The sequence below is a fragment of the Cervus canadensis genome, chromosome 8 (assembly GCF_019320065.1).
Source record: "Cervus canadensis isolate Bull #8, Minnesota chromosome 8, ASM1932006v1, whole genome shotgun sequence".
Classification (NCBI taxonomy): domain Eukaryota; kingdom Metazoa; phylum Chordata; class Mammalia; order Artiodactyla; family Cervidae; genus Cervus; species Cervus canadensis.
This window is the reverse complement of record NC_057393.1, coordinates 65441847-65468056: the sequence shown is the minus strand read 5'-3', so window position 1 is coordinate 65468056 and position 26210 is coordinate 65441847. Positions and strand designations below refer to the sequence as shown.

Here is a 26210-nt window from a genome sequence, read left to right as displayed (position 1 = left end):
TGGTGTTTATAAAGTTTTTATTTTCAGTTTTCTTAAAAATAACATTTGATTTCCTTTATGCATGTGTGAAGTGTACTTGCTTTCTTAGGCTGAGTTAATAGGCAGATAAAGACAACACGAGGCAGGGTCCCCAAGTTGAGGTGGGGGGGAGGGGGTGTGTGAAAGGGAGGGGGGGCACTGGGGAGAGGGAGAGGGTGGGTGACCTACGGGACGCTTGAGTGCCCATCAATGCACAGACACGGTCTAACACTTTGTTTTTCGATTTTTTTTTTAAGACATCTAAAATTACTGAGAGATACAGTTTCAGCACTTAAATATACAGACGGAAATCCAAGCACTTGAACACAATTCTTAACTCTAAGCTCAGTTATTGCACATAACACAGTTTAAGTAGGCTTCAGGCTATAAAGCAATTTGCTCTGCTTGGGACTTCCTTGGATGTCTCCAGTCTCCTTTTGCACCCCCAGTGTCTCTTCCCTTTGACCCCTGCCAGTCCACAGCCTCATGATGACGCCGGGGGACAGTGGATTAGCCATTCATTCTCCCCAAGGGCTGAGGGTGAGGCTTTGGTGAAATGGAGGGTCCCCAGGTTGATCCCCATGGACCCCCACCCACTCTGGTGAAGCTGAAAGCACATGGAGCTCATGAGAGGTGAGTGGTGGCCTGCCCAGGTGGGGTGGCATGAGGATGGAAGTGTGACCACTGGCCACATGTGGTCACAGCCCCAGGGGGATAATGGGGTGCAGTCACGCCCCCTCACCCTCTCATTGGCTGTGCTTCCCTCCTCCTCCTTCCTGAGCTCCCACACCTCCTTCCCCATCGCCCTGAACCCTCTCTGAGTGGTCTCTCAAGGCACATTTGTTTGTTCTGACTCCAACCTGTCCCATTTAGACGTGACTGTCTCTCCCAGTGCCCAGGGGAAAGGAGACTGGGGTGGCCAAGGGCAGCTCCAGAGTCAGGCCAGAAATTTCTTTGAAAATCTGGTCGAGCTCTTTTCAACACAGCTCAAATTCCACTGCCTGCCTAAGCCAGGGGAGGGGGGACAGGACAGAGAGAGGACACGGAGAGAGGGATGCAGAAGAGGCTGGGTGGCAGACAGCTTGGTCAAGGGCACACATCCAAGGAGTGAGGAAGGACACCCCTGCAACCTTGCTCACAAGGAAACCTGCACCTCGTCCGACAGGAAGTTACTTGAGGCCTTCAGCCCACTGGGCTCAAGCTGCTTGGTCTAACTTTGGGGGGGGCCTCGGTCCCAGAAAGTGGGGTAAAGCAGCGTAGGGGCTTCAGACAGGGCAAGGCTGGACCTCTGAGTCCCACCAGGGTCTAGTTCAGCGTCTTTTGCTTTCTTTCTACAACATATTTACAAGGTCATAAAAACGTGCACAGCCGGACGACCCAGAGACACAGAGAGGATGCGTGCCCCCAGGAGGGGAGGGCCACTGTGAGAGGAGAGGGGCGCCCCTCACCCACCCCAGGCTGCCCCAGCATCCTCAACAGCTGCGCCCAGGAGATGGTTCCAGAAGTCTGAGCCAGGGCAGAGGGAGGAAAGAGACAGACTCCAATCCTAGTGAGAGCACGAAGTTTCAAGTAGCTCTGAGAGGGGCTGCGCTGACGTATTTCCCTGAACCGAGCAGGGGACCAGAGGGTGGGCTGGGAGGCTGGGAAGAGGGGAGCGGGAGATGGGCAAGGGGGATCTGGAGCAGCGCGGGACACCTTAACAACCAGAACTGTGCTGGAGAATGAGAAGCGGTTCATGGGGCTAACTGGAGTTTCGTTATTTCCCCTCAAGGGAGGACCTGGAAGATGTGAATCCCAGGGTGGAACTAAAGAAGCCAGGGAGCCAGGCTGGGAGGCTTGCCCAGGGAACCTCACCACATGGACCCCACACCTGCCACCACCCAGCACACAGGGTGCTCCTCCTCACACGCCAGGCCCCCAGGGATGGTCCCTTGGCTCACGCACACACTCACACACACTCCATACACACACACACACTCACACACACACACTCACACACACACAGCACTCGCCATACACCAAAGGGCATCAGAGGCCCAAACCCAGGAAAGAAATTCTTTACCAAAGTGTTAGGAAATTTGCATCAACAGGGAGAACTGGACAGAGTAGGAAAAAAAAAAAACAAACCATGGGGTACCTGCTCATCCACCCTGGCTCCCACCTGGTAAGAAGATTTGGGGAAGCACTGAGACAGGGCCTCAGATCTGGCTACCCCAGACCCGTCCCCTCTGACTTTTCACAACCCTAAACACCTCAGAGCTTGAGAGGCCCTCCACTACAGCAGCCCTAGGATCCCTCAGAGGGGATGGGGGAAAAGCGGAGGAGCTGAGAGGACTGGGGCTGGAAATGGCCCAGGGGTGCCTCTCTCGGAGGAGAGACGGGGAAATGTTGTGGTCTCTGAGGGCAGAAGGCTGCAGCTGTCCCCTCCGTCACAGGATGTCAGGGACAATGCCTTTTGTCGGTCTGGATGGGAGGGAAGCATTTATGGGTCAGGGAGGAGGTGGCACACCCATTGGCAAGACCCAGGCCCTTTATCTGCTGCCTGATCTTCAGGCTCCTGGAGTGGGGACCCCAACCAGGGAGATGGGGAGGGTTTGCCCCCCCTACAGGGACAGGGGGAGCCCAGCTGCATAACTACCACCCACTGCCTCCACAGAACAGCACAGACCAGGCCCCCATGTGAGAGCTGCAGGAAAGGGCATTCCAGGCGGCCCTGTCTCTACTCCTAAGGGCTCTGCCTGGATCTGCAAAGGCAGCTAGCTCCCCCTGGCCCCTCCCCTCCCGCACATGGGCCCCCCTCACCATCCCAGCAGTCTGGCAAGGCCTTCTCCTCCCCCACCTCTCAGCTTCTGCCCCCAGGTTCTTCTCAGCCTGTCCTGGGTTAGGAGGAGAGTCCAGCAGAGGGAAAGGGCTCCCTAAGGTGGGTGCCCGACTCACCTCATCTGAGTCTGAGGAGGGGGAATGTCAGAGCCAAACTGGCCAGCAGACAGCTCCCTGCCTTCCCTCCCCTCTGCAGCGAGGACTCATCCCACCAGGCCAGGGCCTGACTCCAGAAGGGAGGGGGGACGGGCACGGGCAGCAGATGCAGGGCTGATTGAGGCAAGGACAGAAAGCCAGGACCAGAAACCCCAGGGTGACAGGGCAGCTTGGATGGGGCTGGGGGGCTGGCAAAGGGCACAGAATCCATTTTGAATCAATTTTCACCTTGCAGGGTGTGTGTATGTGTGAATGTGCATATTTCAAAACTAACAAATGGAAGAAAACAACTACAGGGGCCTTAGGGGCCTTTGGGTGACCCTCTGCCAGTAGCAGTGTGGACCAAGGACACATTTGTCAGTGCATCACACACACACACACACACACACACATGCATACACAGTCATACATCCTGGCCATACACCCACACAAGTGCCATGCACATTCACACGTCCGGTCCTCCCCATTGGAGTCAGGGTCCTTTAGACTGTATTTCTGGATCCATTTGTAATCTGCCTGCTTCTGTCCAGGTCTCTGCTGCCGTGTCCCGCCGGCCGTCAGCACCCTGGCCTGCCCCGGCTCCCCGTGGGCCGTCTACCAGATGTAGCCGCCATCGTCCGCCTCGCCCGCCTCGCCCTCCTCCTCCTCTGTCTCCTCTCCTGCTTCCTCTGTCTCCTTCTCCTCCTCATCCTCCCAGCCGACACCGCTCCCGAAGTCCCCTGAGAAGCCCACGATGTCGTCTGTGAGGGGAACCAGCCAAGGGGCAGGTTAGGACCCTGCCGGCAGGGAAGCCCACCCCAAAAAGCGGGGCCCCTGGCTGCCAACCCCCGGCTCACCGCAGTCGGGGCTCCCGTGTGTGCGGGTGCCAGTCAGCTCCAGGCCCAGCTGGTCCACACACCAGCAGTCTCCGCCGCTCTGGTCACACTGCATCTTCCGGTAGTAACCATCCTCGTCACAGCTTGGGATGAAGATCCCTGCGTGGGGCAGGCCCCGTAGGGTCAGAGCAGGGGCCTCAGGGTGTGGGCTCCGGAACCTCAGACTCACAGATGCCCGGGCCCCACCAGAGCCCAGCCAGACCAGGTACCAACCACTTAACAAGCTCGGACATCCAGGGCTGGATGCCAGGTTTTCTTCCAGTTCAACTGACCAGAAATAAACCAACCAAAAGAGCCTCCCTTTCTAAGCCACCTGCTCAGCCCCTGCTATGGGTCCCATCTGCCTCCACGGTTTCCCAGTCCTGTAGGATGGCCAATCTGACCTCACTGTGCCGGACGTTCTGGATCCCAGGCTGCACCTAGGCCTGCGAAAGTCCAGCTTTTTCCTCCCAGCCCTCTGATTCTGACCTGCCCTCAGTGCTACCCACTTTCCTTCAGATTGCTCCTCAGTTCACTCAATGGACTGCTGAGATCCCCACTCTGGGGCCCCAGGGCTAGACAGACTGCCCACGTTGTGGGGGTGACGTAGGTAAAAGGACAGGCGCCCAGTGCACATGTTCCAGGAACACAGGCCAGAGAGGAAGGCTCTCAGGAGGCAGAGCCTGGCTTCCTGACAGAAGAGGCACCAGCACCCACGCCCAAAGGCCACTGGGCTCTCGGTCAGTATGGCCTCGTGGGGAGGTTCTGGTGTGTGGTTTCATGGACACTGGTGTCACTGCTCAGGTAAATGCCAAGCTGCACTCAGGAGCTGTGAGCCCCCATGGGCCCTGCCTCTTGGACATTTGTCCGCTCAACCACCATGCTCAGCCAAGAGCATGAGCTTCCTGTTTCCCAAGAACGTTTCCCTGCCCTCGGCCTGGCTGGCTCACTCTCATCCCCTCAGGTCTCCTCTTGAACACCAGCACCCCAGGGAGGCCTTTGCTGACCCCCGGCTGACTTCCGTCCACTGTGCTCTCCCTCAGCACCATATGAACAGGAGCTGTAAATGGGCGCTCTTTCTGATGTGTCAATTTGCGGGGTGTGTTTCCCCAAGTAGCCTGTGTGCTTTATGAGTCCAGGGACCACGTCCGTCTTGCCCAGCAGTTCTGATCTGTGCTGGGTTCGCTGCTGTCTCTCCAGAGTTGGCACTCAAGTATTTGCTGAGAACATGAGCATCTGCTGTGGGGGAGGGTCCTCCCTCGAGCTTTGCACACACCCTGCAGTCCACGGGGTTGCAAAGAGTTGGACATGACTGAGCGACTGAACTGAACTGACTGACTGAACTGAATTGAAAGGAGGGTTCGAGGAACTTTCTGTATTTCTACCTACAGCCCCGGCAGGAATGGGCACAAAATTAGTGCTTAAAACACCCTGAGGGGCTGGTTGGGAGACCTTGCCTCACCATGAGGATAAACAGGAGGGGAATTTCCCTCTCCCGTCTTCCTAAGCCAGGACCTCCTCCGAACTCAGCACCTTCCATGACACCCACAGGCTAGAGCTTCTGGGCCTCAGAGGTACCCTGGGGCACCTGCCTCCTCACCTGGCTTCTTCTTGGCAGCCTCCTGGATCTGGATGCGCTCCAGCTCTGCCAGGCAGGGAGGCTCTGTGGAGAGAGAAGCCGCCTCTGATGGGGGCCGTCCTGTGGTGCCGACGGCACTCACTGAGCCCCTACCCAAGGCTTAGAGACCAGGCAGGGGGCTCTGCAAGATGAAAATACAGCGCTGCCGCTGTGGGATGCACTGATCCCTCTAGGGTCCCCTGAAATGACAGAGAGGCTCTGCCAGGGGAGAACACCCAGGTTCCAGCTGAGAGAGGCTATTCTATGGCTGTGGGGTGGGTTGAGGCTCCCCAGGTCCCCCCGAGGGTATTGGGGACTCATGGGATAAATAAACAGGATTCAGAAGAGGAGGTGGGGTGAATGCACAGATTCCCCAGGGTGAGAGGCCTCCAGGGCAACATAAGGCTGGAGGGAACATTCAATGGAGGCCTGAAAATAACTAGCAGCCAAATCTAACTTGTCTGTGACCTTGAGAAGTCCCCTAGCCCTTCCCAGCATGAGGCCTGACTGGCTTAAAATGAGATCAGCTCCCAGCTAGACGGCTGCTAGAACAGAGCATGAGCTCCAAAGGCCTGGGAAGTAATGAGTGCTGCTGGAGCCATGTGGAGAGAGTGGAAGGCTGGACAGTTAGGGGCAATGAGACTGATCAAAACAGGAGACACTGGCAGGGGGATCTGTGATTTACATGGTGCTCTGCACCCAGATTTTTCTCACTTCATCTTCACAGCAGTCTCTGAGGTATTGTTATCTCCCCATTCAGTTGCCCAGGGTCCCAAACCAGCTAACGGTGGAGCCATAGCGGAAGCCCCAGCCTCAGGCCACAGATGCAGTAACACTCCCACCACAAAACCACAGAGGGGACCAGGCCAAACACCAGAGGTAGAGCAGGGGCTGCCCCACCTCCAGCTGGTCAGCTGACCCCTTGGAACCTCAATTTCCCCATTGATGATGGTTACCCCTTGGCCTAGGTGGTCCCTTGGTGCATGTCCCACTTTGGTTCAGGATATAAAAAGCTGGCAAATGACACCACATCTCTAAGGCTAATGATCACATGCACACCCATATTTGGGGCGTATACTATGAGATGGGTTCAAAAGTGGAATCATTAAGAAGCCAATGAAGCTTCAGCTTTAGGACCCCTTAGCCTCTCCCAAGCCCTCTGAGGGGCCCTAGAAATTTTGCACTTGTAGTTTTTAATACTCTTCCTCAAAGTAGGCCTCCGAAAGTGCATAAGCTTCAGGACCCATAAGATCCACCTGGGGCCTGCTGAGGAAGGGGGTCCACGTGCTGGTTTCCCTGGGCTCCAAGAGATGAGCTGCTGAAGAGTGCAGGAAGCTGGGGAGCTGGCAAGGTTCTAGGTGGTGGGAGGTGGCCAAGAGGGAGCCACCCTGACTCCCAGAGAGGGCCTGGAGTGAGGGGCAGAGTCCGCATGGTAGGCAGGGGGTCTGGGGAGGGGGCCCCACTCACTCTCCCTCCAGAAGCAGAAGCACCACTCCGCGGTGGAAACCCGGCCATCCTTGTAGGTGTCGCAGGAGTTGAAGAAAGGGCGGATGCAGACTTCGTACTTGTCCAGATTGATGGCAGCCAGCTCGGTCTGGTCCAGGAAGAGGTCGGCACTGGTGTCCAGCTTGGAGAACATCCAGCCGATGGAGTCCTTGCAGCTGGCCCCCAGACTCTTGTCCAGCCCTGGGGAGAAGGCCACAGTTCAGACCTGCTCGAGGTAAATCACTCCATCCATCTGTCTTTCCATCCCTCCAACTCTCGGTCAGCCCCAGCCCTCTATTCAGGGTCAGGACAGCTCAGAATCAATCCGACCACAGGGGTGAGAAACTCAAGAACGGCTGAAGGCCCACCCCTCGGCCTCTTTACATGACCCCCCACACCAGTCAAAATCCTGTTTGGAAAGTCCTGCAGGGAAAGTAATTCCTTCCCTTCCCTTGGCTGCTCATTTCAGGGTTTAGTTTCTCTCCACCCATTTTAAGGAGTCCTTCCTATTAGCTAACTCAAATCCCTCCAGTCCAGTCGAAGCCTACCTCCCCTTGTTCTGAAGTTTAGGCTCTTTTAGGCGCTCGGTGTCTGGCAGGAGGGGGCAAAATGTGGGTGCTTCCCCAGTGGAGCCAGGTGGCCCCAGGGCACACCCGTCTCCCCATCTTCCCTCCCTCCTCCCCGGCACAGCAAGCAGCTGCCATACCACTGGCCGGGCTGGCTCCACTGCTGGCTGAGCCGTTCTGCTTGGAGTTCTCATGAAGGAGCTGGAACCAGTCCCGCAGCCGATCCCCCAGGTCAGCCAGGTCCTGACCGGTGCACGCCTCTGCAGTTGGCAGGACAGGGAGAAAGGAGTAGAGGGTGAGGGTGGGGTGAAGCAGCAAGCCTGGTCTCGGCTGGGGGGGGTGGCATCTTACAGGCCTGGAGGCCGGGCAGTTGTTAGGAGCGCTGAGGGGAAGGAGAGCTAGAAATCAGAGGCTCTCTCTCCCCATCTCCCATCTTCCCCTCCCTCTCACTCCCTAGGACCAAAAGCACACAGCACAGGCTCCCTGTGATGAGGCCAAGCCCTCCTGCTCCATGCAAACCAGACCCTCCAGCTCCACAGGTCCCTCAGGCCTGTTCCTGGTTTTGGCTACTTCTTCCCTCCTGCTGCAAATCTCCCTTGCCCTCCCAGAGCCCTGAAGGAGGACCCCAGGGTCCCTGGCAGTGAGCCACCCCTCACCTCAAGCCGTGGCCCAGCACTTGTTACCTGGTTTGCTGTCAGAGGCAGAGGTGGCGGCCTGTTCTGTGGGGCAGGGGCAGGGGCCCTCGCATCTCACCATCAGCTGCTTGCTGCTCAGGCACGCCTGCTGCTCCAGCTTACACTGCAGGACAAGAAAGTGGGCTGGGTGACGGGGGCACTGCTGGGCGCACCCTCTAGCCTACCATGGCAGCCACATTTGCCTCCCTCTTGGAGATGAGAGGGACAGACCCGTGAATAGCCCAGAAAGGCCCTCCCACTCCCTCTGCAGGCCACGGGTGCACACTGGTCAGAGGAAGCAGGCCCAGGAAATCAGGAAATGAAATGCTCCCGGGATCCGCACTCTGCACCAGCCTGCCCTCTGCACATTTGTCCTTCCCAGGGTACCCGCATGCCCTCACTCTCATGCACCCACCCCTCCTTGCCTTCTTGGCCTCTCCTCCCCCTCCCCACAGTCCCTTGGTAACCGGCTATGGGCCCCTCCCTCACAGCCTTCCCACAGTCTCCTCTATGGGCTCTCTTGATAACAAACAGCTACTACCTACTGAACATCTGCTAATTCCCTGGCCTTTAGAGCTTCCAAGAGGTTCATCTATTCCTTGCTTTTAAAGCATTTTTCTCTGGTCGTGTCTGGTTTCTCCCCATGGGATGACCGCTCATGAAAATTAGGTCCTGGTAGCATCTTATAACATGATCTCACCTGGTCCCCCCCTCAGCTCCATGAGGGAGAAATTGTGTTTCCTGTGCTCAGCAGAGAACACAGATGCTTAGAGAGGCCCAGTGACTCAGCCAAGGCCACAGGGCTGAGCTGGAATCCAGACCTCCTGATGACTTCCACCCCCTGTCCTGGGCAGAGCAGGGACCCTCACGCCATGGCCTCCTGCCCACACCTCGCTTTGCCCTCAGGTGGTGTGACTCAGTGCACTCCTCCCCACCCCCACTGGCTCTGCCTGCCTCCTCTGTAACCCTCTGCCTCCTCCAGGCAGCTTCTGCCCTCTGGCTTATTCTCTCTCTCCTTCCTCTTCTCCCTGGTGACCTCATCCCCTCCCTAACTTCAATCATCACCCACAGCAGATGACTCTTAAAAGTGCATCACACCCCAAATGGGATCCTAAGCCTAGAACCCAACTCCAGCTAACAGTCCATGCCCTCCAAACACCAAAAAAGTCCTCACTGCTAGTAGAAGCATTCACAATTAGCACCTGCATTTCTATGGTACTTCAAAGGTTATGCTTTCACAAATATGGTCTCATTTAACCCTCACAAAAATCCTACAAAGTTGGCCTTCATCCCCCCAACCACCATTCCCTCCCACACCATCATCTCATGAAGGATTCCTTCCTCTTGTATCAGAATGCCTGGCGCTTGCTTGTGAACCATCCTGTCCATGTGGATACCCAACCATGGAAAGATGTCAACCCCCAACACCTGGATGACAGAACTTCTTTCTTCCATTGTCCTCCATGTTTTCATGAAGCTCTTCCCTCACCTACTCTGACTTGTAGTTACCGGCCTCCCCCAGGCCCCACCCCTCACCTGCACCTGCCCAAGGTCAGGCGCAGGATCTATCTCAGGCCCCTGGGCTTGGGGCCAGTACTGTGGCCGGCCACACTGATGTGCTGACAAGCGCATCTGGCCCCACATCATTACTGGGAGCCACACAGAAAGCCTGGCTGAGTTGTTCTCTCTGCTCCCTGTGGCCCCAAGTGCACCCTACCTCCACCCCACCTGAGACCACGGCTCCTCACCACTGAGCTGTAAGTGTGGCCATCAGAGCCGCAGACAGAGGCAAGGTGGGCCATGTGACAGGGCTTACAAACGGTGTCTTTGTTTCCATGGAGTTTCACGGCAGGCTGCTTGATCCTACAGGAGGAGTGGGATAGGAGGGTACAGGAATGAAAGCAAAAATGAGAGACAGACAGGGGAAGGGAGGGTTCAGGAGACCAGTTCCGACAAGAAGCTGCTCTTGGTGATCTACAGCATTTGGAGCTGTTTCCCTGCCCCTGCCCTCCCTCCTATCACCCCCAGTCAGACCCTCCTCTCGCTCATAAAAGTGGAACCAATCAGGCAGAGTATAGACACTCCCAGCTTCCCCTTTCCAGCAGGGCCCTCAGGTTCAACTCCAGGTTCAACTGTAAGATGTAAATGGGAGTTGTACTCACATAAGGAGTCAGGTCAAATAAGAAGTTGCAAACTGATGGCCCGAGGGCCACTTGTGGTCTGTAGACCCGAATTTTATTGCACACCAAGGATTTTTGTTTTCAGTTGGGTTATTTACCAACATTTGCAAAATGGAAGAGTTCAAATAAAAAATCCAGAATTTCTGGCCTAGGTAAAATGGAAGACATGAGAGTCCTGGTCCCACATTCCCATAAGGCCTGGCCTCACCAGACTGGTCTGTCACCAATGCAAGCTCTCTCTTCATCCATTTACATTACCTGCCAGGCCCCTAAAGGCATCTAAGATTGCAACCCCATGTCCCTGGTTTCTGATTATATGATTAAGGAGAAAGGGGAGGGGAATGAGACCTTCTCCAAGGGTCTTAGAGTTAGGCAGGGTCTTGTCCTTGGACTGGAGGTAAAGCCTCAAATGCTCCTCACTCCTTCCCTCCTCTGTGAGGTCCACTTGACAAGGGCCAACAGCCAAGTGAGTGAGCTTGGAAGTGGATCCTCCAGCCTGAGTCCAGCCTTCAGAGGAGGGAGCCTCAGCGCACATCTTGACTGGAACCTCCTGACAGTCCTGAGCCAGAACCACCCAACAGAACCACGTCTGGCTCCAGACCCTCAAAAACTGTGTGCGGTAACACACATTTGTCCCCTAAGCTTTGGGGTAGTTTGAGCTGCAGCAAAAGATAATTGTTACCTAGGAGAGGATCAGTTAAGCCCTTGCTCTTTATGCAAACCCCCTCCAGGCCTTCCGCCTCCCCAAGGTCCTCACCTATGCTCCAGCTTCTTGCGGCTGATGCACATGGCCCGCTGATAGCCCTGGGCAATGCACACTTTATGACGGCTGCACTTCACCTTCTGGCAGGGGTCCTTGGTGGTATCCAGGGCTGCAAGGACAAAGAGTTAGGACACAGGTCACCTAGGATTCAATGTGAGAGAGTCCGGGAGCCTACAACCCCACTTCTGAGCTGGGAAGCCCCCCTCTCCAGCAGCCCTTGATAACCACAGCTCCTCAACTTGGAAGTTTCATCTCGATCTGGGCCTGGCTCCCCAAGGAACCTCCAAGGCCACAATCAGGACTTGCCCTCTGGTCACAAATCCTCATGGGTGTCAGTCACCTTCCCCCACATGAGGGGCATGTTACCTTCATCTCCTTGCTGATTGTCCTCCCAGCTCTTGATGTAGTCATCCTAGGGAAGGACAGAGTGGGTGAGGGGGAAGGAAAGGGCTAAGATTTACATCTTAGAGCCAAAGTTCAACTCCAGGGCCAACAGAGCAAGGGCCTGGGCCACTGCTTCCCTATCCCAACTGCCACCATTCTGGTGGCTTCCCAGGTGACCCTGTCTACCCAAGCCCTGCCAGCTGCCTCCCCCAGACCTTTACCCCCTAAACCCATGTCCAGAATCCCTTCTGCCCTCATCCCTAAGTTCCTTATTTCTGACCCCCCATTTCACACTGAATGCTGCAGGGAAGGGGAAATTGGGGTGAGGGTGCAAGGGAGAACAGTGGGGTGTAGAGCTACAGGTACATATGCAGGGGGCCCCAGGCAGAACTCACCTCCACCTCCTAGGGATCGGGCAGCAGCAGCAGGCCACAGGAAATGGACCAGGAGGAGAGAGGGAGAGATGGTGATTTTAGTGTGCGGTCTATCCTCAGACCACAAGGTGTCAGGGCTCCCCAGGCCTTCATCACATGACTGTGGATGCTGGGCAATGGTCTTTGACTGCTACAGTCCTCTGATCTCTATGACCTCCAATTGGGAGATGGTATTCCTATGTCTTTACAATAGAGAGCTTAAGCCCTGGGCACACTCAGGGCTGGCCTTAGGAGCAATAGATGTGAGGCTCAGGGCTTTGAGAACGAGGTCCCATCCTTCCATTCCAGGCCCTAAAGATGGTCCCAAAGGCCCAGCCCTGGCCCCACCACCAGGACGATGTCTGAGGGGCCTGTACTGCCTGGGAAGGGATTCTCATGCCACTGCCCTGGCTGTTTCAGAAACACCTTCTCTCCTTCTGCCAGGGTCCTTTCCTGGGTAGTTGCCTCAACTGACACCGGCCCACCATGCAAGTGAGGCAGAAAGAGCCTCTCCTCTGGACCACATGGGGACTGTTTTTCAATCAACGTCTAACTTTCCTGCAGAACTCAAATGGTACACTGAGAGAAAAGGGGGTTGTGGCCCCTCCTGATGGCTTTCTCAGTTCCACCATCCAGCTGCAAATCCTGACCCAGAAAATCCTGAAAAGCCCCTCTGAGGTCATCCGTCCCAGCCCCCGCTGTGTGCAGGAGAAGCCAGGAAGCCCAGAGACAAGAGAGGACCTGATCTGGGTACCACCATCTCAAAGCCCAGGTCTCCCAGTTCCCAGTGTAGAACTCTCTGCTGGATACAACACACCATTAGGGACCCAAGGCAACTGTGTGCTGGGTGTTCATAGGTAAAAACGACGCTTCAATAATGTTCACCCAATGCTAGATGATCTTTTATCTGAAAATGAAGTAATAACCCACATATGTGTCCAAGCAGCCAAGTGTTCCAGCCCTGGATTCAGGAGCAGCAGGAGGAAGGCCACAGGAGGGGCTTCCAGGGAACCTGGCCTGGGCGGCTCCCTGGGCACTGGACGGACCAGCCCAGGCTCCTGGCTCAGGCAGCCACCTGATTCCTCAGGGCTGGAGTCCTCTTGTGCCCCACCCCTGGGCAAGCTTCTACAGCGACTGCAGGGCAGCCGTTAGGGAACTACAGCATAATTCCCTGTTTGCCAGGACCAAAGGAAGCCAGCCAGACCCAGCCCTTCTTCTCCAGGAACTCATCAGGGTGAGGGGTCCCTCCCCCGGTGTCTACTCCACCATGGATGGGAAATGAGGCTGAGCGTGACCAAGTGGTTGAGGCTAGAGTTATATAGACTCCACTGAACTGGGGTCTTCTCATCGACCCGGCATTCTTTGGGAGGGGAGTGGGCATGAGTTTATAAAGAGGACAGGGGAAGTAGCTGGTATGAGTCACCTGCTCTCAACCAATGAGAGCAGAGAGTGCCACAGAACCCACCCACACCTGAACTGGACCAGGGAGGGGTGTCAGCCAAGGGCCTCGATGCCCGCTCACTCCTCTCTCACTCTGGCCCTACCCTGCTGCTTTAACCTCTAACCAGGCTGTGAGCAGAAGCCTTTGGGACTCAGAACCAAGTAGGTTCTCAAAGGTCAATACCAAGAATTTCTGATTAGAAATCCAGGGGGAAGTGGATTTCCAATCCAAGTGGAAGTGGATCCAGGCTGGCGGAAGACAGAGTTCTAAGAAAGGGACTTTCCCTGTCCAGTTGCTGCGTGAGAGCCCTGGTGGGGAGCCATCCCCACCCACCCCAACCCGAGCAAAGGTAGGGCTCCTTCCTCTCATTCAGGATACAAGGTTTGAGCCCCTTTTGTATATAAGTGTTGTCCTGGGTTCTAGCTGCGCTCCTTGCCTCCACTGCTGTGGATGAGGTAGGGGGAGGCCTACGTGGTTCTGGATCCCAGGGCCCTTACTCCCAGGAAAACGGAAGCAGATAGCCAGAAAGAATGATGAGGAGAGAGGGCCCTGGAGTCACATGTTTCCCCACCAGCACACCCTGGGCAAGCACCTTGGCCTGTTGGAGCTTAGCACCTATCTCCTGGGACCACTCAGAGATAAAAGGAGATAGGGTCTGAAAAGTGCCTGGTGTTCACAGAAGACTCAACAAATAAAAGCTGTTATAGCAGAAGAGACCAGAGAATTCAGATGGAAAAAATGGTGGAGGGGCAGGAAATGAGCAGGGAGAGGCTACACGAGGGGCCCCGGCAAGTGGAGAAGAGAGCGGCCACCACTGGGAGAGCAGAGACCACAGGGGTGTGAGCAGGGTCACCCCCAAGGGGCCTCAGTGAGAGGGGCGATGAGGAAGTCCAGTGGGTGACATGGGAATGGCTGCTCCGGAGGCAGAGGCCAGGGGCACACTTAGGAGCTCCTAAGGTCAGGTGTGGGCTGGTCCACCTATAAGGTACAAAGGAGGCATCTGTTGGCAAGTGTGAATAATGCCTTTCAAAGCAGTGGTGTCTATTTATGGCACCCAGTGGGCTCACTAGCAATTATGAGACATGGTCTGATAAGGGCACCGGAGACTTCTCAGGAAACAGGCCTGTTTCCATCCCGGCTCTGCTGCCGACCAACTCTGTCCTCTCCTGAGAAATGGAGATTTGGAAGCGCCCACCTCCAGTACTCTGGGGCCAGGGCCAGGCTGGAGGGCAGATGGGTCATAGGCTGAGACCCAAAGCTCTGGGCAAAAGGGAAGCCCATCTATTTCATCTGGTAGTAGAATCAGCCATGACCACCCCTGCACCCAATGGTGCTCAGCACAGGGCAGGCACATGGGGAAAGGTTGGGATATATAAGCAGCTTCTATGTCATGGTGCTTTTAAATTAAGTCCTCTCTATGTATTTTTATGTCTGTCTTCCTTTTATTCTCAAATTCCTGTGAATAGAGCAGGATGGATAGGATCAGCTACACACACACACACACACACACACACACACACACACAAAACGAGAAAATGGAGGCTCGGAGAAGCAGGGCAACAGGTCAAGGGTCCCAAGACAGATGAAGAGCTGAGCCGGGACTTCCCATCTGGGCTCAACCCTATGACCCTAACCCTATACAGGAAAGCTTTGCTCTTAGGGAGACAAGGGGAATGGGTGGCAAGGACTTTGGATCCTGGGTTTGCTCTAAACTTGGTTCGCTGTGCATCCTCGGCAAGTCACTTGCCCTCTTGGGGTGTCTCTCAGCAACAGCTGAACATCGGAACCACCTGAGGAACTTTTTCAGTCCTCCATTGCTGGCGCCACCCAAGCCCACAGGGCAGGCAGCCCTGGGCTCCCCTGGGCTCAGCCGGCAGCTGAGTGAGCCCATGGAAACAGCCCTCAGGTGTCAGGTCCTTCCAGCTCTGCCTCTTGTGTCCAATGCTCTTATCTGCTCTCACAGGGGGCCTCAGGGGGGAAAAAGAGCAGTCATTCACTTCCTTCTGAGGACACTTCACACAACACAGATCCTCAGGCCAACTCACCAACCCGGGTCTCCTGACCTCCAGCCTGAAGCCTTTTCCTTTGGAAAGTGAAGAAAGTGTTAGTTGCTCAATCCTGTCTGACTCTTTGCAGTCCCATGGACTGCAGCCTGTCAGGCTCTTCTGTCCATGGGATTTTCCAGGCAAGAATACTGGAGTGGGTTGCCATTTCCTTCTCCGGGGGACCTTCTGACCTGGGAATTGAACCTGGGTTCAATCTGCATTACAGGCAGACTCTTTACTGTCTGAGCAACCAGGGAAGCCCAAAGAGGATACTGTAACTGAAGTGCACATTAATTTATTCTCTCAAATCTCAGGACACCAAGCCTACTCCACCCGCTGCTCTCTCTCCAGCCTGCCCTCCCCTCCCCACCCCCACTGATCCCACCATAGCAACCCTGGCCTCAATTACTACAGGGTCTCCTCTGGGCTCTCCTCGGCCCCACCCAACTCCCACACCCCTTCAGGCACAGGGATCCTTCTAGAACACAATTCTGATCATATTTCTCCTATCCTAAAACCCTTTATTGAGTATGCAACTTTCTCTCATTTTGAAAAAAACTATTTAAAGGTGATTAGGTTAAAAGGATTAAAATCAAAATATTAACAGTGACTTCCTGTGGGGAGAGGAATAGAGAATTTCTGCCTTTTCATAAGTTTCCAAAATTTCTACAATGAACATGTATTAGTTTTGTAATGAAGGTGAAAAAAAAACACATGACAAATATCATGTTTAAAGACCCTCACAGGTTCTCGGTCACCAACAGGAGAAAGCCCATCTTCTCTGTCTGTTCCTGTCCCCATGTCCTTTCACCAGATGTTCCAGTCTGGCCAGGCCTCGGCAGAGCCTTCTTCCCGCCCTGGAATGTGTTTGCATCCAGCCCGCAGAACTTCCATTCGTATTTCAAAACTCAGCTTTCAAACTTTATCTTCCCTAACCTTGCCCCATATCTAGTTTTCCTTCAGGCTGACTTTATCTAGTAGTTTATTATTACTCTGGCTACGTGAAGCAATGCCGTAGCTTCTGACCTCTTTAGATGGCCAGTTTCTTGAGGGCAGAGACCATATGAAGTTCACCTTTCTATGCCCAACACCTAACAAACAATAAAAATGCCCTAAGAATAGCTAATAGTTTTTCACAAATTACCATGTGGAAGGCATTGTGCTAAACATTTTATACTCATTGGCTCATTTTACTCTTCATAAAAATTTAAGAGAAAATTACTATTATTATCCTATTTCTCAGGTGGTAAGATTGAGGCTTGGAGAGCTTAAGTGACTTATGCAGGATCACACATCAAATAGCACAGCAGAAAAGTATTGGAACTCTGAGAACTGGGATTCCAGACTCTGTGCCCCTAATCAGGACTCTCGTTGTTCCTTAAATGTTAGGGAAAAAAAAGTCTCAGAACCGAACCCAGGAGGCCTAACCCCAGCCCATGAGTGACTTCTCCCTCCACACCAGTTCTGTTCCAACCCCCAGGCTGGGAGTCTTGTAGCAGAATGAAGGGATTGAGAGTGTTGGAGGAAGACACCTGCGGGCCCCCCTTCTTCAGGCATATTCCAGAACCCCTTCACACACCCCTGGTTGGGCTTGGTTTGGAGCTAACCCATCTCCTGCTTTGATCTCGGCAGCTCAGCCCGGTTGCCATGGAGACGGGGCCCACTGTGCCAAACTGGGGGAGAAACAGTGGTGAGTGCGCAGGCCTAGCTGGGCTTAGGGGGGCACATGCTGGGTGTTTCCAAGTGCTGTTTACTTCCTGTCATTTTAATTAGCACCCGAATCACCCGCTCACTTCACAGCTTGAATTAACCCAATCTCTCCCAACCTCTCCATCTGGTGGGGAGGATGAGACGTGGCAGTGAATCAAGCAGAAGAAGAGCAGCGCCCCAGGGCTGAAAACCACCTGGGCGAATCTCCACCTGCCTCTTTGCAGCACAGCGTGTTGGGGAGACCGACACCCCTTACCCCCACCCTGGCATGGAATCTGGGTACCCACTTGGCCTGGCCTCTGACTGCCAACAAGATGTGGGCTGGAGAGCCTTGCTGGAGAGCCTTTGGTCTACAAAGTGAGGATGACTCTTGCCTTCCTCCCTGAGCTGCGGAGGGACCCAGTGTGGCTGTGAGAGCACTTAGCAAACTGTAAAGCCCTACACTTTCAAACCCCACAAAACAGGAGCACTTAAGCTGGGTTCTTCGGCACATACGGGGAGTCTGGGGGACAAGGTGGATGAGAGGTACTTCCCGGTCTCATAGTCACAAGGAGCCTCAAGTGCAGACTTCTGACGTTGTCTCCAGATGAGGCTCTAAGATGTGCTGACAGGACGGAAAGAGGTGCATCACGAGACTTTAAAGAAACCACAACTTCTGTAACCCTATTATGGCATTTCTTCATTTTTTAATAGATTGAGAACCTCTAAAAATGGAAGTGGGCCAGGCCTCTCTCAACCTCTGAAAAGCCTTGTAGCTGGCACTATTTCTGCCTCATTCCTCAGGTGAGGGAACCTCTGATGGAACCCAGCCCCCTGAGAAGGCCCAGGAGTGGGGAACTTGTGGCTGGGGGCTCCTGCTGTGCCTCCCTGCAAACCACTGGGGAGCACAGAGGGAGAGGCCCAGAAAGGAACGAGCAGGGGTGAAGTGGGGGCTGCCTGGCTCCTTCTCAGCTGAGGCCGATACCCCCATCGCATGCCCAGGCAGAAGGCATCTTGAGGAGGCAGCGCCCTCTGTACGGAGACTGGGAAGAGGGGGGGGGCAGTCATTAAATATTTGCCCCTCTCTCAGAGGGAGCAGTGGAGGCTGTGTGAGGCCTGGACAAACAGACGGAGGCAGGCATCTGGCAGACTCCCTGCCTCCCACCTCTCCCCTCGGAGGAATTTCCTTGGAGGACAAAAATGTGCTTATCGCTCCCTGCATGCCTGGATCTCTACCTGGCCTCAGGTATGCCTGCACCAGCCGCCACCCCACCCCCAGACTCCACGGGGCCTGAGCTTTCCACTGCTCCAGGGGCATCTCAGACTCCAGTCCTTGGGTTTCCTGTTCAGGCAGTGGTCCCAGGGGTCCACAGAAGACAGAGAACAGGAGAGAGAGACAGGGGAGAGCAGGCCTGGAGTTCTGTTCTGAGCTGCCTCAGGACCTCTGTTTCCTTTCTAGAACATGAGTGGGGGCCAGGATTGCCATCCAAGATTCTCTGAGGAGGCCCAGACATTGGAGCTGAGGAAGCACAGGCATGGGGTCATGAAAGAGCACGTGGCATTGTGTCTGGTCCTTCTCTTTACCTGCAAGTGCTCAGTGCTTAATCCTACCAAGGCTCCGTGGTTCTACTTCCCCACTCTCCTAAACTGAGAACTTTGAGAAGAGCAGAAAAGAAGCCTGAAAAAGTTTAGACTCTTCCATGTCCTCTAACCTGTGCAAAGGAGCCAAGGATCAGGGAAGGAGCCAGCAGCTTGCATCCAAGCAGGGGTAAGACACAAGCTGGGCCTGGCTTGTCCTTCCTGCTGTGTGCAGCTTTGACCTGTTCTCAGATGTCGGGGAAGAGACTCGGAGGGGCAGGATGCCCTGTCTCGGGGAACCTGGTCTCCATCTGAGGTAGCCCTGTGCTCACCCACACACAGATCTGACGGTGGGTGACCTGCTCTCTGGGCCCACTGAGGTGAGGGGAAATTCTGAGTCCCCATGCACCCTCTCACTGAGGAAAAAGGAGGCTGGCTGCACCCAGGTCCAGGCCGATAAACATGGGGAAGACAGGGAGGCCTGGGGGCAATCTTCCTTCCTGGCATCTTTCATTCCCTTATCATACAAATGAATCACTGGAGTCAGTGCTGGGCTTCTAGCTTTGACTATCCCAACCATTCAGGGCCCAGAAAGCAGAAGAGAGCACCCCAAACAGTCAGCATGGCTCAGCCCAAAGCCCCACCTGAACCCATGATGCTGCTACCTGGAGGGAAGAGGGAGGGGCTCAGAGGACAGATTAGTTGAGATCCTCCCTGGCCCTCACATTCCATGGTGCATACATTTATACTGAGCACCTACTATGTGCACGACCACTCCATGCAATGCCCTGAGGATGGGGTGCAAGGTCACAAAGCAGTCTCTCTCCAAATCCTGTCCTCAGGGACTTGCTTTGGGAGGAACGTGATACACACCAGCAGGAGGACTCTTAAGATGTAAGCCCACAGTGTAAGGGATGCAGTGAGGCAGTACCGACATGTGCCAAGTGAGTTTATGGCCAATAAACATGGCAGGAACCCCAAGGAAGGTGCTATATCGACAACTGAACAGTGGCTGAGACCTCAGGGGTTCAGAGGCTGGGACATTTCAAGAATCACATCACCCTAGCTTGAAGCTGGGCCTGGGTCTGCCCACCAAGAGCAGACACATTTTCCCTGTCTACAGCCCTATAAAGACCCACGTGATACCTGCAAGGGAACCTTACACAGTGGCGATATGGCCATTCCCAGACTGATGTTTGCCCTGGGATGCCATTAGGCTTCATTTCTCAGGTTCCTTTGTCTCTGGTTTGTACACACTCAATGCTGATCTGGTCATAAATGCTACCTAAAGAGCAAAAAGAAAATCCTTTCCCTAAACCCAAAGTCTTGCTGCTCAGCTTGTGGCAAGGGTGGGGGTGGGGGGGTGAGAGATGCATGCCGGTGGAGGGGCTGTAGATGGGCTCTAGTGCCATCTTCCGGAGTCACAGGATGACAAGGGCTGCCCATTAAACCCAGAGGAAAATCAAGGGCTGGAAAAGGGAAGTGGCTCTGCCAGGGAGGAAGACAAGCCAGGGCCCCTGGGGCTCAGGGTAGGCTAGAGTTCTCCCACTCCCCCACCCTTTGACCTTCTGGAGAATGGAGGGCTGGTGTGGGCTGGCCATCCTCTTCAGACTGCCTGGAAGTCAAGAGGAGACTAAGATGGCCTCTCCAGGCAGAGTGCTCTTCTCGGCCTCTCCTCTCCCTCTCTGCTCAGGGCCTGGAGCCCCGCTGGGTGTTCGAGAGTCCCTCAGCATGCTACACTGCTCTGGGTGATGCCAGCCCCTCCACGGTGGGAGAGGAGTCGAAACTCGGGTGGAGGAGGAGGAGGCCAGAGCGGGGCCCAGCCTCCTATTCTGAAACCCCAAGGATGGAATCCATTCTGACCCAGTTTGGGGTTCTTCTCACACACCCACACTTATCCACAAACACCTGTGCAGCTCAATCCCACACTTGCTCTGGTTCAGCTGTGTGGGGTGGAGAAAGGGGAGCTTCTTTGTGGCTGAAACTTGCTACTGGCCTACTTGGTGTTCATATAAACATATGAGAATATATGAGAATTCTCATATATGAGAATCACTAAGTAGCTAGCAGGTGGTATTTCTCTGGGCCAGACCCTAGGTTGATGGTGAAGTCCTGGGCTCCAGGGAGGTGCTAAGATCTGCAGGGAGTAAGTGAATTAGCGCACATACATCAGTGTTGTTCTCATGGAGATGGAGGTTGGTGTGAACTAGCCCCAGAAACACTGATCCATCTGGTGGTTTTTCTATGGGGCTGAAGTTTCTTTCTCTATTGCCTGAAATGGATGCCCTCTGGCCCTCAGACAAGATGTCTTCATGCTCACAGTCTCCCAGACTGAAAGTGAAGTTCAGAGAGGTTATGTGATGTACCTGGCATCGTGTGGCCAGGCAGTGGAAGAGTCAGAACCTGACCCCAGGCCTCACGCCTCTCCTGGGTGGCCTCTGGAGGGTCGCTAGGCCAGGCTGGTGGCAGGCTGCTGAAGACACTGAGTGCCGTAGCCCTCCTTCTGAGGAGGCACTGCTCCTGCCCAGGCATCCTTGAGCCCACAGGACATGAGCCAGGGTAGGCTCTTCTCTTCCATCTCCACTAAAGTTTAGGCCGAGAGTTCTTGAAAAGCAAAGGTGAGTTAGAGGACCTGGGTTCAAATCCCAGCTCTGCCGTTTGCTAGCTATTTGATAGTGGTTACGTTACTCAGCTTCTCTGTGCCTCCTTTTCTTCAACCGTAAAATGGGTAGACTACAAAGTAATGGTAACTATCTCACAGGTTTTTGCGGGTGGGGGAGGCACAAGAGAGAACAGGGATAAAGTGCTGACTGCAGGGACTGGCAGATGTAAACACCCCCTACAACCAGTGATGTGTGCCTCCTGGGTGCCCAACACTGTGCTGGACACTCATAAATATCATTAAAATGTAACCAAAGTGGAGTGCAAAGCCGAGAAGAGCCAAGAAGATAAAGAGGAGTCAGCACTGTCCAGCCAGCTCTTGGAGCCTGCCTGGAAGAATGCTGTGTAATGGCCTGTCTCCTCTCAACTGTCCATCTCCATGAGGTCCTGGATGCTTTGTTCCAAAGACTGCAGTAAAGTCCACCCACTTCTGCAGGGAGTTAAATCGAGAGATGGGAGCACTGGGGAGCAGGGCTCCTAAAAGCCCAGGCCTGCACAGAGTGGGGCACAGCCAGATCCCAGCTCCTCTGACTTGAAATTCCCTCCTCCCTGGAAGCAGGACACGAGGCATTAGAAGCGATCTATCTAGACACATGTGAGAGCCCCAAGCCCACTGGAGAGGAGGATTACTCTGTCGGTAAACCCTTCACAACACCCCCTACCCGCCCCCCCACCTCAATAATCCTACTGCTCAGAGGAAGAATGCTAAGCTGAATTTCCGGCTGACCAGCTCAGACCAATTCCACACTGGAGCATTTGCCATGCTTTCCTTCTCTTCTTGGTTCTCCTGACCTCTTCAATGTGATTCCCTCAATCTCCCCACCCTCAGTTCAGTCCAACCATTCAGTGAGACACTGCCCCCACCCACACTGACTCCTTGATCCTCTTCCCCAAGAATATTCCACTCCCCCTGCTTGCGTGCCTCCCTTGCACCAAGGCAGAGTGGGGGCCCTGCACCATTTTGTGACTGATAATCAACAAGATTCTGGCTCAACCTGGCAACGCCTTAGAGGTTCAAGAGAAACTCCTACCTCTCTTTTGAGGAGCCAAGGAGCATAGTTTCAAGAAAGCCTGCCTGATGAAAGGTACATAAAGCCCAATGCTACTGTGTCCAACTAGAAGGCCTTCAGTCCTTAGGGTGGGAAGTGGGGCCTCTACTAACAGAGGAGGGATGACAATGGTCTGCAGTCCTGGCATGGCCCCTGTGTATGGTCTGTGCACTGCACAACTCCAGGGGCATCATTCACATGATGGCACCCCTAGAGTTATGCAGTGCAGCGGCTCTGAGCTAGTAGCCTCCCGCATTTCTGCAGAGGCGGCCAAAGAATCCCTTCAGCCAGGCCCTCCTGCCCAGCCTTCCTTGTCCTCCTTCTCTCCCTGACCCTGTTCTCCTATAACCAGGGCTACCTTAAATGGGGTGTTAGAGGAAATCTACCCTATAAAGTGCCTGAGACCACCTAAACCATTACATGCCTTGAAGTTTTCCATGAATCCTATGGAGGCAGATCCTGCAGAATTTCATTCTGGCGCCTCTCTTCAGATGAGTATGGGAGGAAGGGGGAAGTGACTGGCACCAGTACAGGGAGACAGGTGGGCAGCCCTGTGCCAGAGGGTCACGGAGTCAGTCACTTATCCTCACCCACAGAGTTGGCTATTGGAAGTCAGTGGAAGAAGGAAGGTGGGGAGGAATCTTTTATTTTTAAACTTGTACTGCTCTGATTAAGCATTTCTTTCCCCTCTGACCTTCACCAGTTCCATTTTGGAAAATCAAACTGCCAGAGAGTCAGAGGGAGGTCTGGACCAGTGACACATGGATTCAGGACGGGCCAGCCTGCTGCCACCCTCTCACTGCTGTGACCGGGCTGCTTCCTAGGCAGCGGCAGGAGACTGCAGTTAATCTTCGATGGGCCTGCAGGGGACTCGGAAAAGGCCTTGCAGGACTGCCAGGCTCCTGTCGCTGGACCAGCCATGGGTGGGGCAAACTGCAGACTGGGGCCGAGGCCACTCAGCCCTGAGGACCAGGCAGCCAGTGAGTCCTTCTGATGAATTACAACCCACCAGTTTGACTTTGGAGATAAACAGTCATTTGTTTAAGGGTAACAAAAAGATGCGTATCTGCCTGTTCCCATCATTTGGCTGGTTATCACATGAAGCATGTTTGTTCTAAACGCATTGCTAAGGAACTTTTGGATACATACAATATGAGAAAGGTCACGGTGTTATACTAGGTGGGTCTGATGTGGGAATCTGGGGAACTGAGCTGGAGAAGCAAGAACTGGGGTCGTAGAAGAGGCTTTCTGGAGTTAGGGCGCTGGAGAGCACCGGGTGGCAGATACCAGCGTTCCTCTTCTCTGGAGCATCCGGGCCCATCCTCCACCTCACATCCCGCCCCCACCCTTCCCTGGGTCCCAGCCACGCCCTCTACGCGCCCCTCCTCACTCCTACTTCCCCTTCTGGGAACAAGGCAGCCTTCAGTTTCCCCTCTGATCTACAGGTGCTTGTAAACAAAGTGCTGCAGCGTTGCCCGCTCCTCCGCAGCCACCTCCACACCCGCTACACGGCAAAGTTCCGCGCAAGGTTAAGCTGGGTTCCAGCGGGGATATGCAAAGGGTCCCCCGACCCAGCTACTGGGCTCGCTGCTCTTTTGAAGTCCAGTGGGCTAGGGAGTCTTCCCTCCAGGTTGGAGGTTCAACTTCTGGGTCGTTCTCCCCCCTGAAAGATTGGTCCTGGAAAATTATCCTCCATTAGTGCTCGCGTCCCTCAATGGGAACCCCAGACCTGGCTCTGGCGGCCACCCAGAGGTGGCCTATGGTATTTTCACTGCCGTCACCCGCCCCTCATTACGGACGGACGGACACGCCTTTCACCATCTCGCCTTTAGGAGGATTGCCCAGAGCGCCCCCCTGACCCCAACTCAAAGCGCCAACCGTGGGCCGGTCCTTTCTGTAGCCCCCACCCCAAAGCCCAAGATGGAAATAGAGGACAAGCACAGGAAGATGCTGCCTTCCCCGCCAGCCCCACCCAGACTTGCCCCTTCCGCAGTGGCCCGTATGTGGAAGCTGCAGCCCCCACCCACCTTGGGGACACCTGGGGGTGGCTCATCAAAAAAAAAAAAAGAGGAGTAGGTCAGGGACCCGGCCAAAGCCAGGGCCCCCATGCCTCCCTCCCTGCCTCCTCCCCCTAACCTCCGCATCCCGCACCCCTCTCCGCATCCAGCCTGCAGAGGAGAGCTTATCGCTAACGCACGCCCCCAGAGCAACTCCTCGCTTGGGGCGTGTATGTATGGGACTGAGGGTCCCAAGCCCGCCAGCTCCGGGGCTGAGGGGGCTATGAGGAAGGGGTTCAGGAGCCCGGTGGGTGCGCGCTGTTTACTCTCTGCAATTATCCGGTTGGGATAATTGCGGGAGCCTGTGGCTGCCATGGGCAGCCTTCACTCCTGGCCCCAGCGTCTCTGCTCCGAAGCTCCCTCCCTAAATCCCCGCGCAGACCCGCGGACCCTCGGCCCTCTCGGCCCTGCAGACTCACATCTCGGAAGCGGTTCCAGTGCTTGATCTTGCCGCTGTACTGCGAGATGGACGACAGCCATTGCTCGTCCTCCATGAAATTGCCGGGGGTCTCGCCCTCCTTGAGCCCTTTGGCGTCGCCTTCGGCCAGGGCAGCTGCCGAGAGCAGCAGCAGCGGCAGCGCCAGCCGCCCGCAGCCCCGAGCGCACATCGTGGTCTGAATTCAACCTGGAGGGTGGGGGAGTCTTGACTTCTGCAGTATTTTAATGTCCTTCTACCCACCCCGCAGCTGGCGAGGCAAATGTCCTCGTCTTCCTCAGCCTTCCTCCTGCGGTCTGACTCCGATGACAGACGGATAGTGGGTCGCTGCTGAAATGTGACCTGGTTAGGAGATGCACTTGTCTGAAAAAAAAAAAAACCCAGCGCTGGACGTGGAGAGGAAGAGAGAATCAGAGAGGCTGCGCCAGCAGGGGCCGTGTCTGTAACTGTAGCATCAGCATCACGTTTGACATCATCATACCTGGTTTAAAAAAAAAAAAAAAAAAGAGGGCGTAGATTTCAAAGGGAAGCGCTTAATCGGAGCGCCAGATGCCAGTCAGCCGCCGCAGAGCCCAGCCCAGCCCAGCCCAGCCCAGCACTTAGGCAGTTGCAAACCAAGGAATCCAAATCTCAAGATGTCCCTGCTGTCTCTCCAAGGGTAGAGAGCAAAACGGGTGCCAGACCTCCTCAGGGAAGATGGGAGTGAGGAAAAGACAAAACTCTCTGGTTACAAAGCCAACCAGGCTCAGGTGTCTAAAAGGGAATTTGGCCAGAGACACTCTTCTCTCCCCTTGCCTCCCACCCAGAGGGGCCTGCGCCATAGCCCTGACAGCTGGCTTCCTGCGAGTTATGGCTCTACAATAATGGGTGGCTTCGTTAAGACAAAAGCCATATAACAACTGGCTGCCTCAGAACTATTGCTGCCAAGCCCCACATGCTCTTTTCAAGGCAAGGCCTGAGCACTGAATAGCTGGTAAAACAGAGGCAGATGTCCTCCTCCCCAGGCAGCTGTTTAAAGGCTGTCACCCTTTTTGTTAGCTCTTCTGAGGGCAACCCTAAAAGGCAAATGTCTGGCCATTTCATCTGCCTTGAGGCTTCAAATCTGAACTAGGCACATTTGCTACGGTTTTGACTTTAGTAAGTCACTGGGGAAGGGGGTGTATGGAGGCTGGTTTTTTTGAGGTGTTTTTGTTAAAATCGTGATCTTTATCACTGCCTTTAGAAATGTGTTGACATACACATTTCTGGGCACGGTCCCAGGATCAGAGCAGAAATGGGGCGAGGTTTGTATCACAAATAAATTGAAGAGGAAACAGATAATCT

At 54.7% G+C, this 26210-nt stretch overlaps 1 protein-coding gene across 1 annotated transcript; it reads right to left on the bottom strand.

Moving 5' to 3' along the window:
• On the bottom strand, positions 1 to 25526 carry SPOCK2 (SPARC (osteonectin), cwcv and kazal like domains proteoglycan 2). The gene is made up of 11 exons (XM_043476651.1): positions 24871 to 25526; positions 11914 to 11922; positions 11501 to 11546; positions 11129 to 11243; positions 9940 to 10054; positions 8201 to 8315; positions 7658 to 7777; positions 6934 to 7152; positions 5449 to 5511; positions 3831 to 3968; positions 1 to 3734 (listed from the first exon to the last, which is right to left on the bottom strand). Exons 1-11 carry the CDS (start codon positions 25057 to 25059, stop codon positions 3589 to 3591), a joined length of 1275 nt encoding a protein of 424 aa, XP_043332586.1. The 5' UTR covers positions 25060 to 25526; the 3' UTR covers positions 1 to 3588.
• Positions 25527 to 26210: the final 684 nt, after the last annotated feature.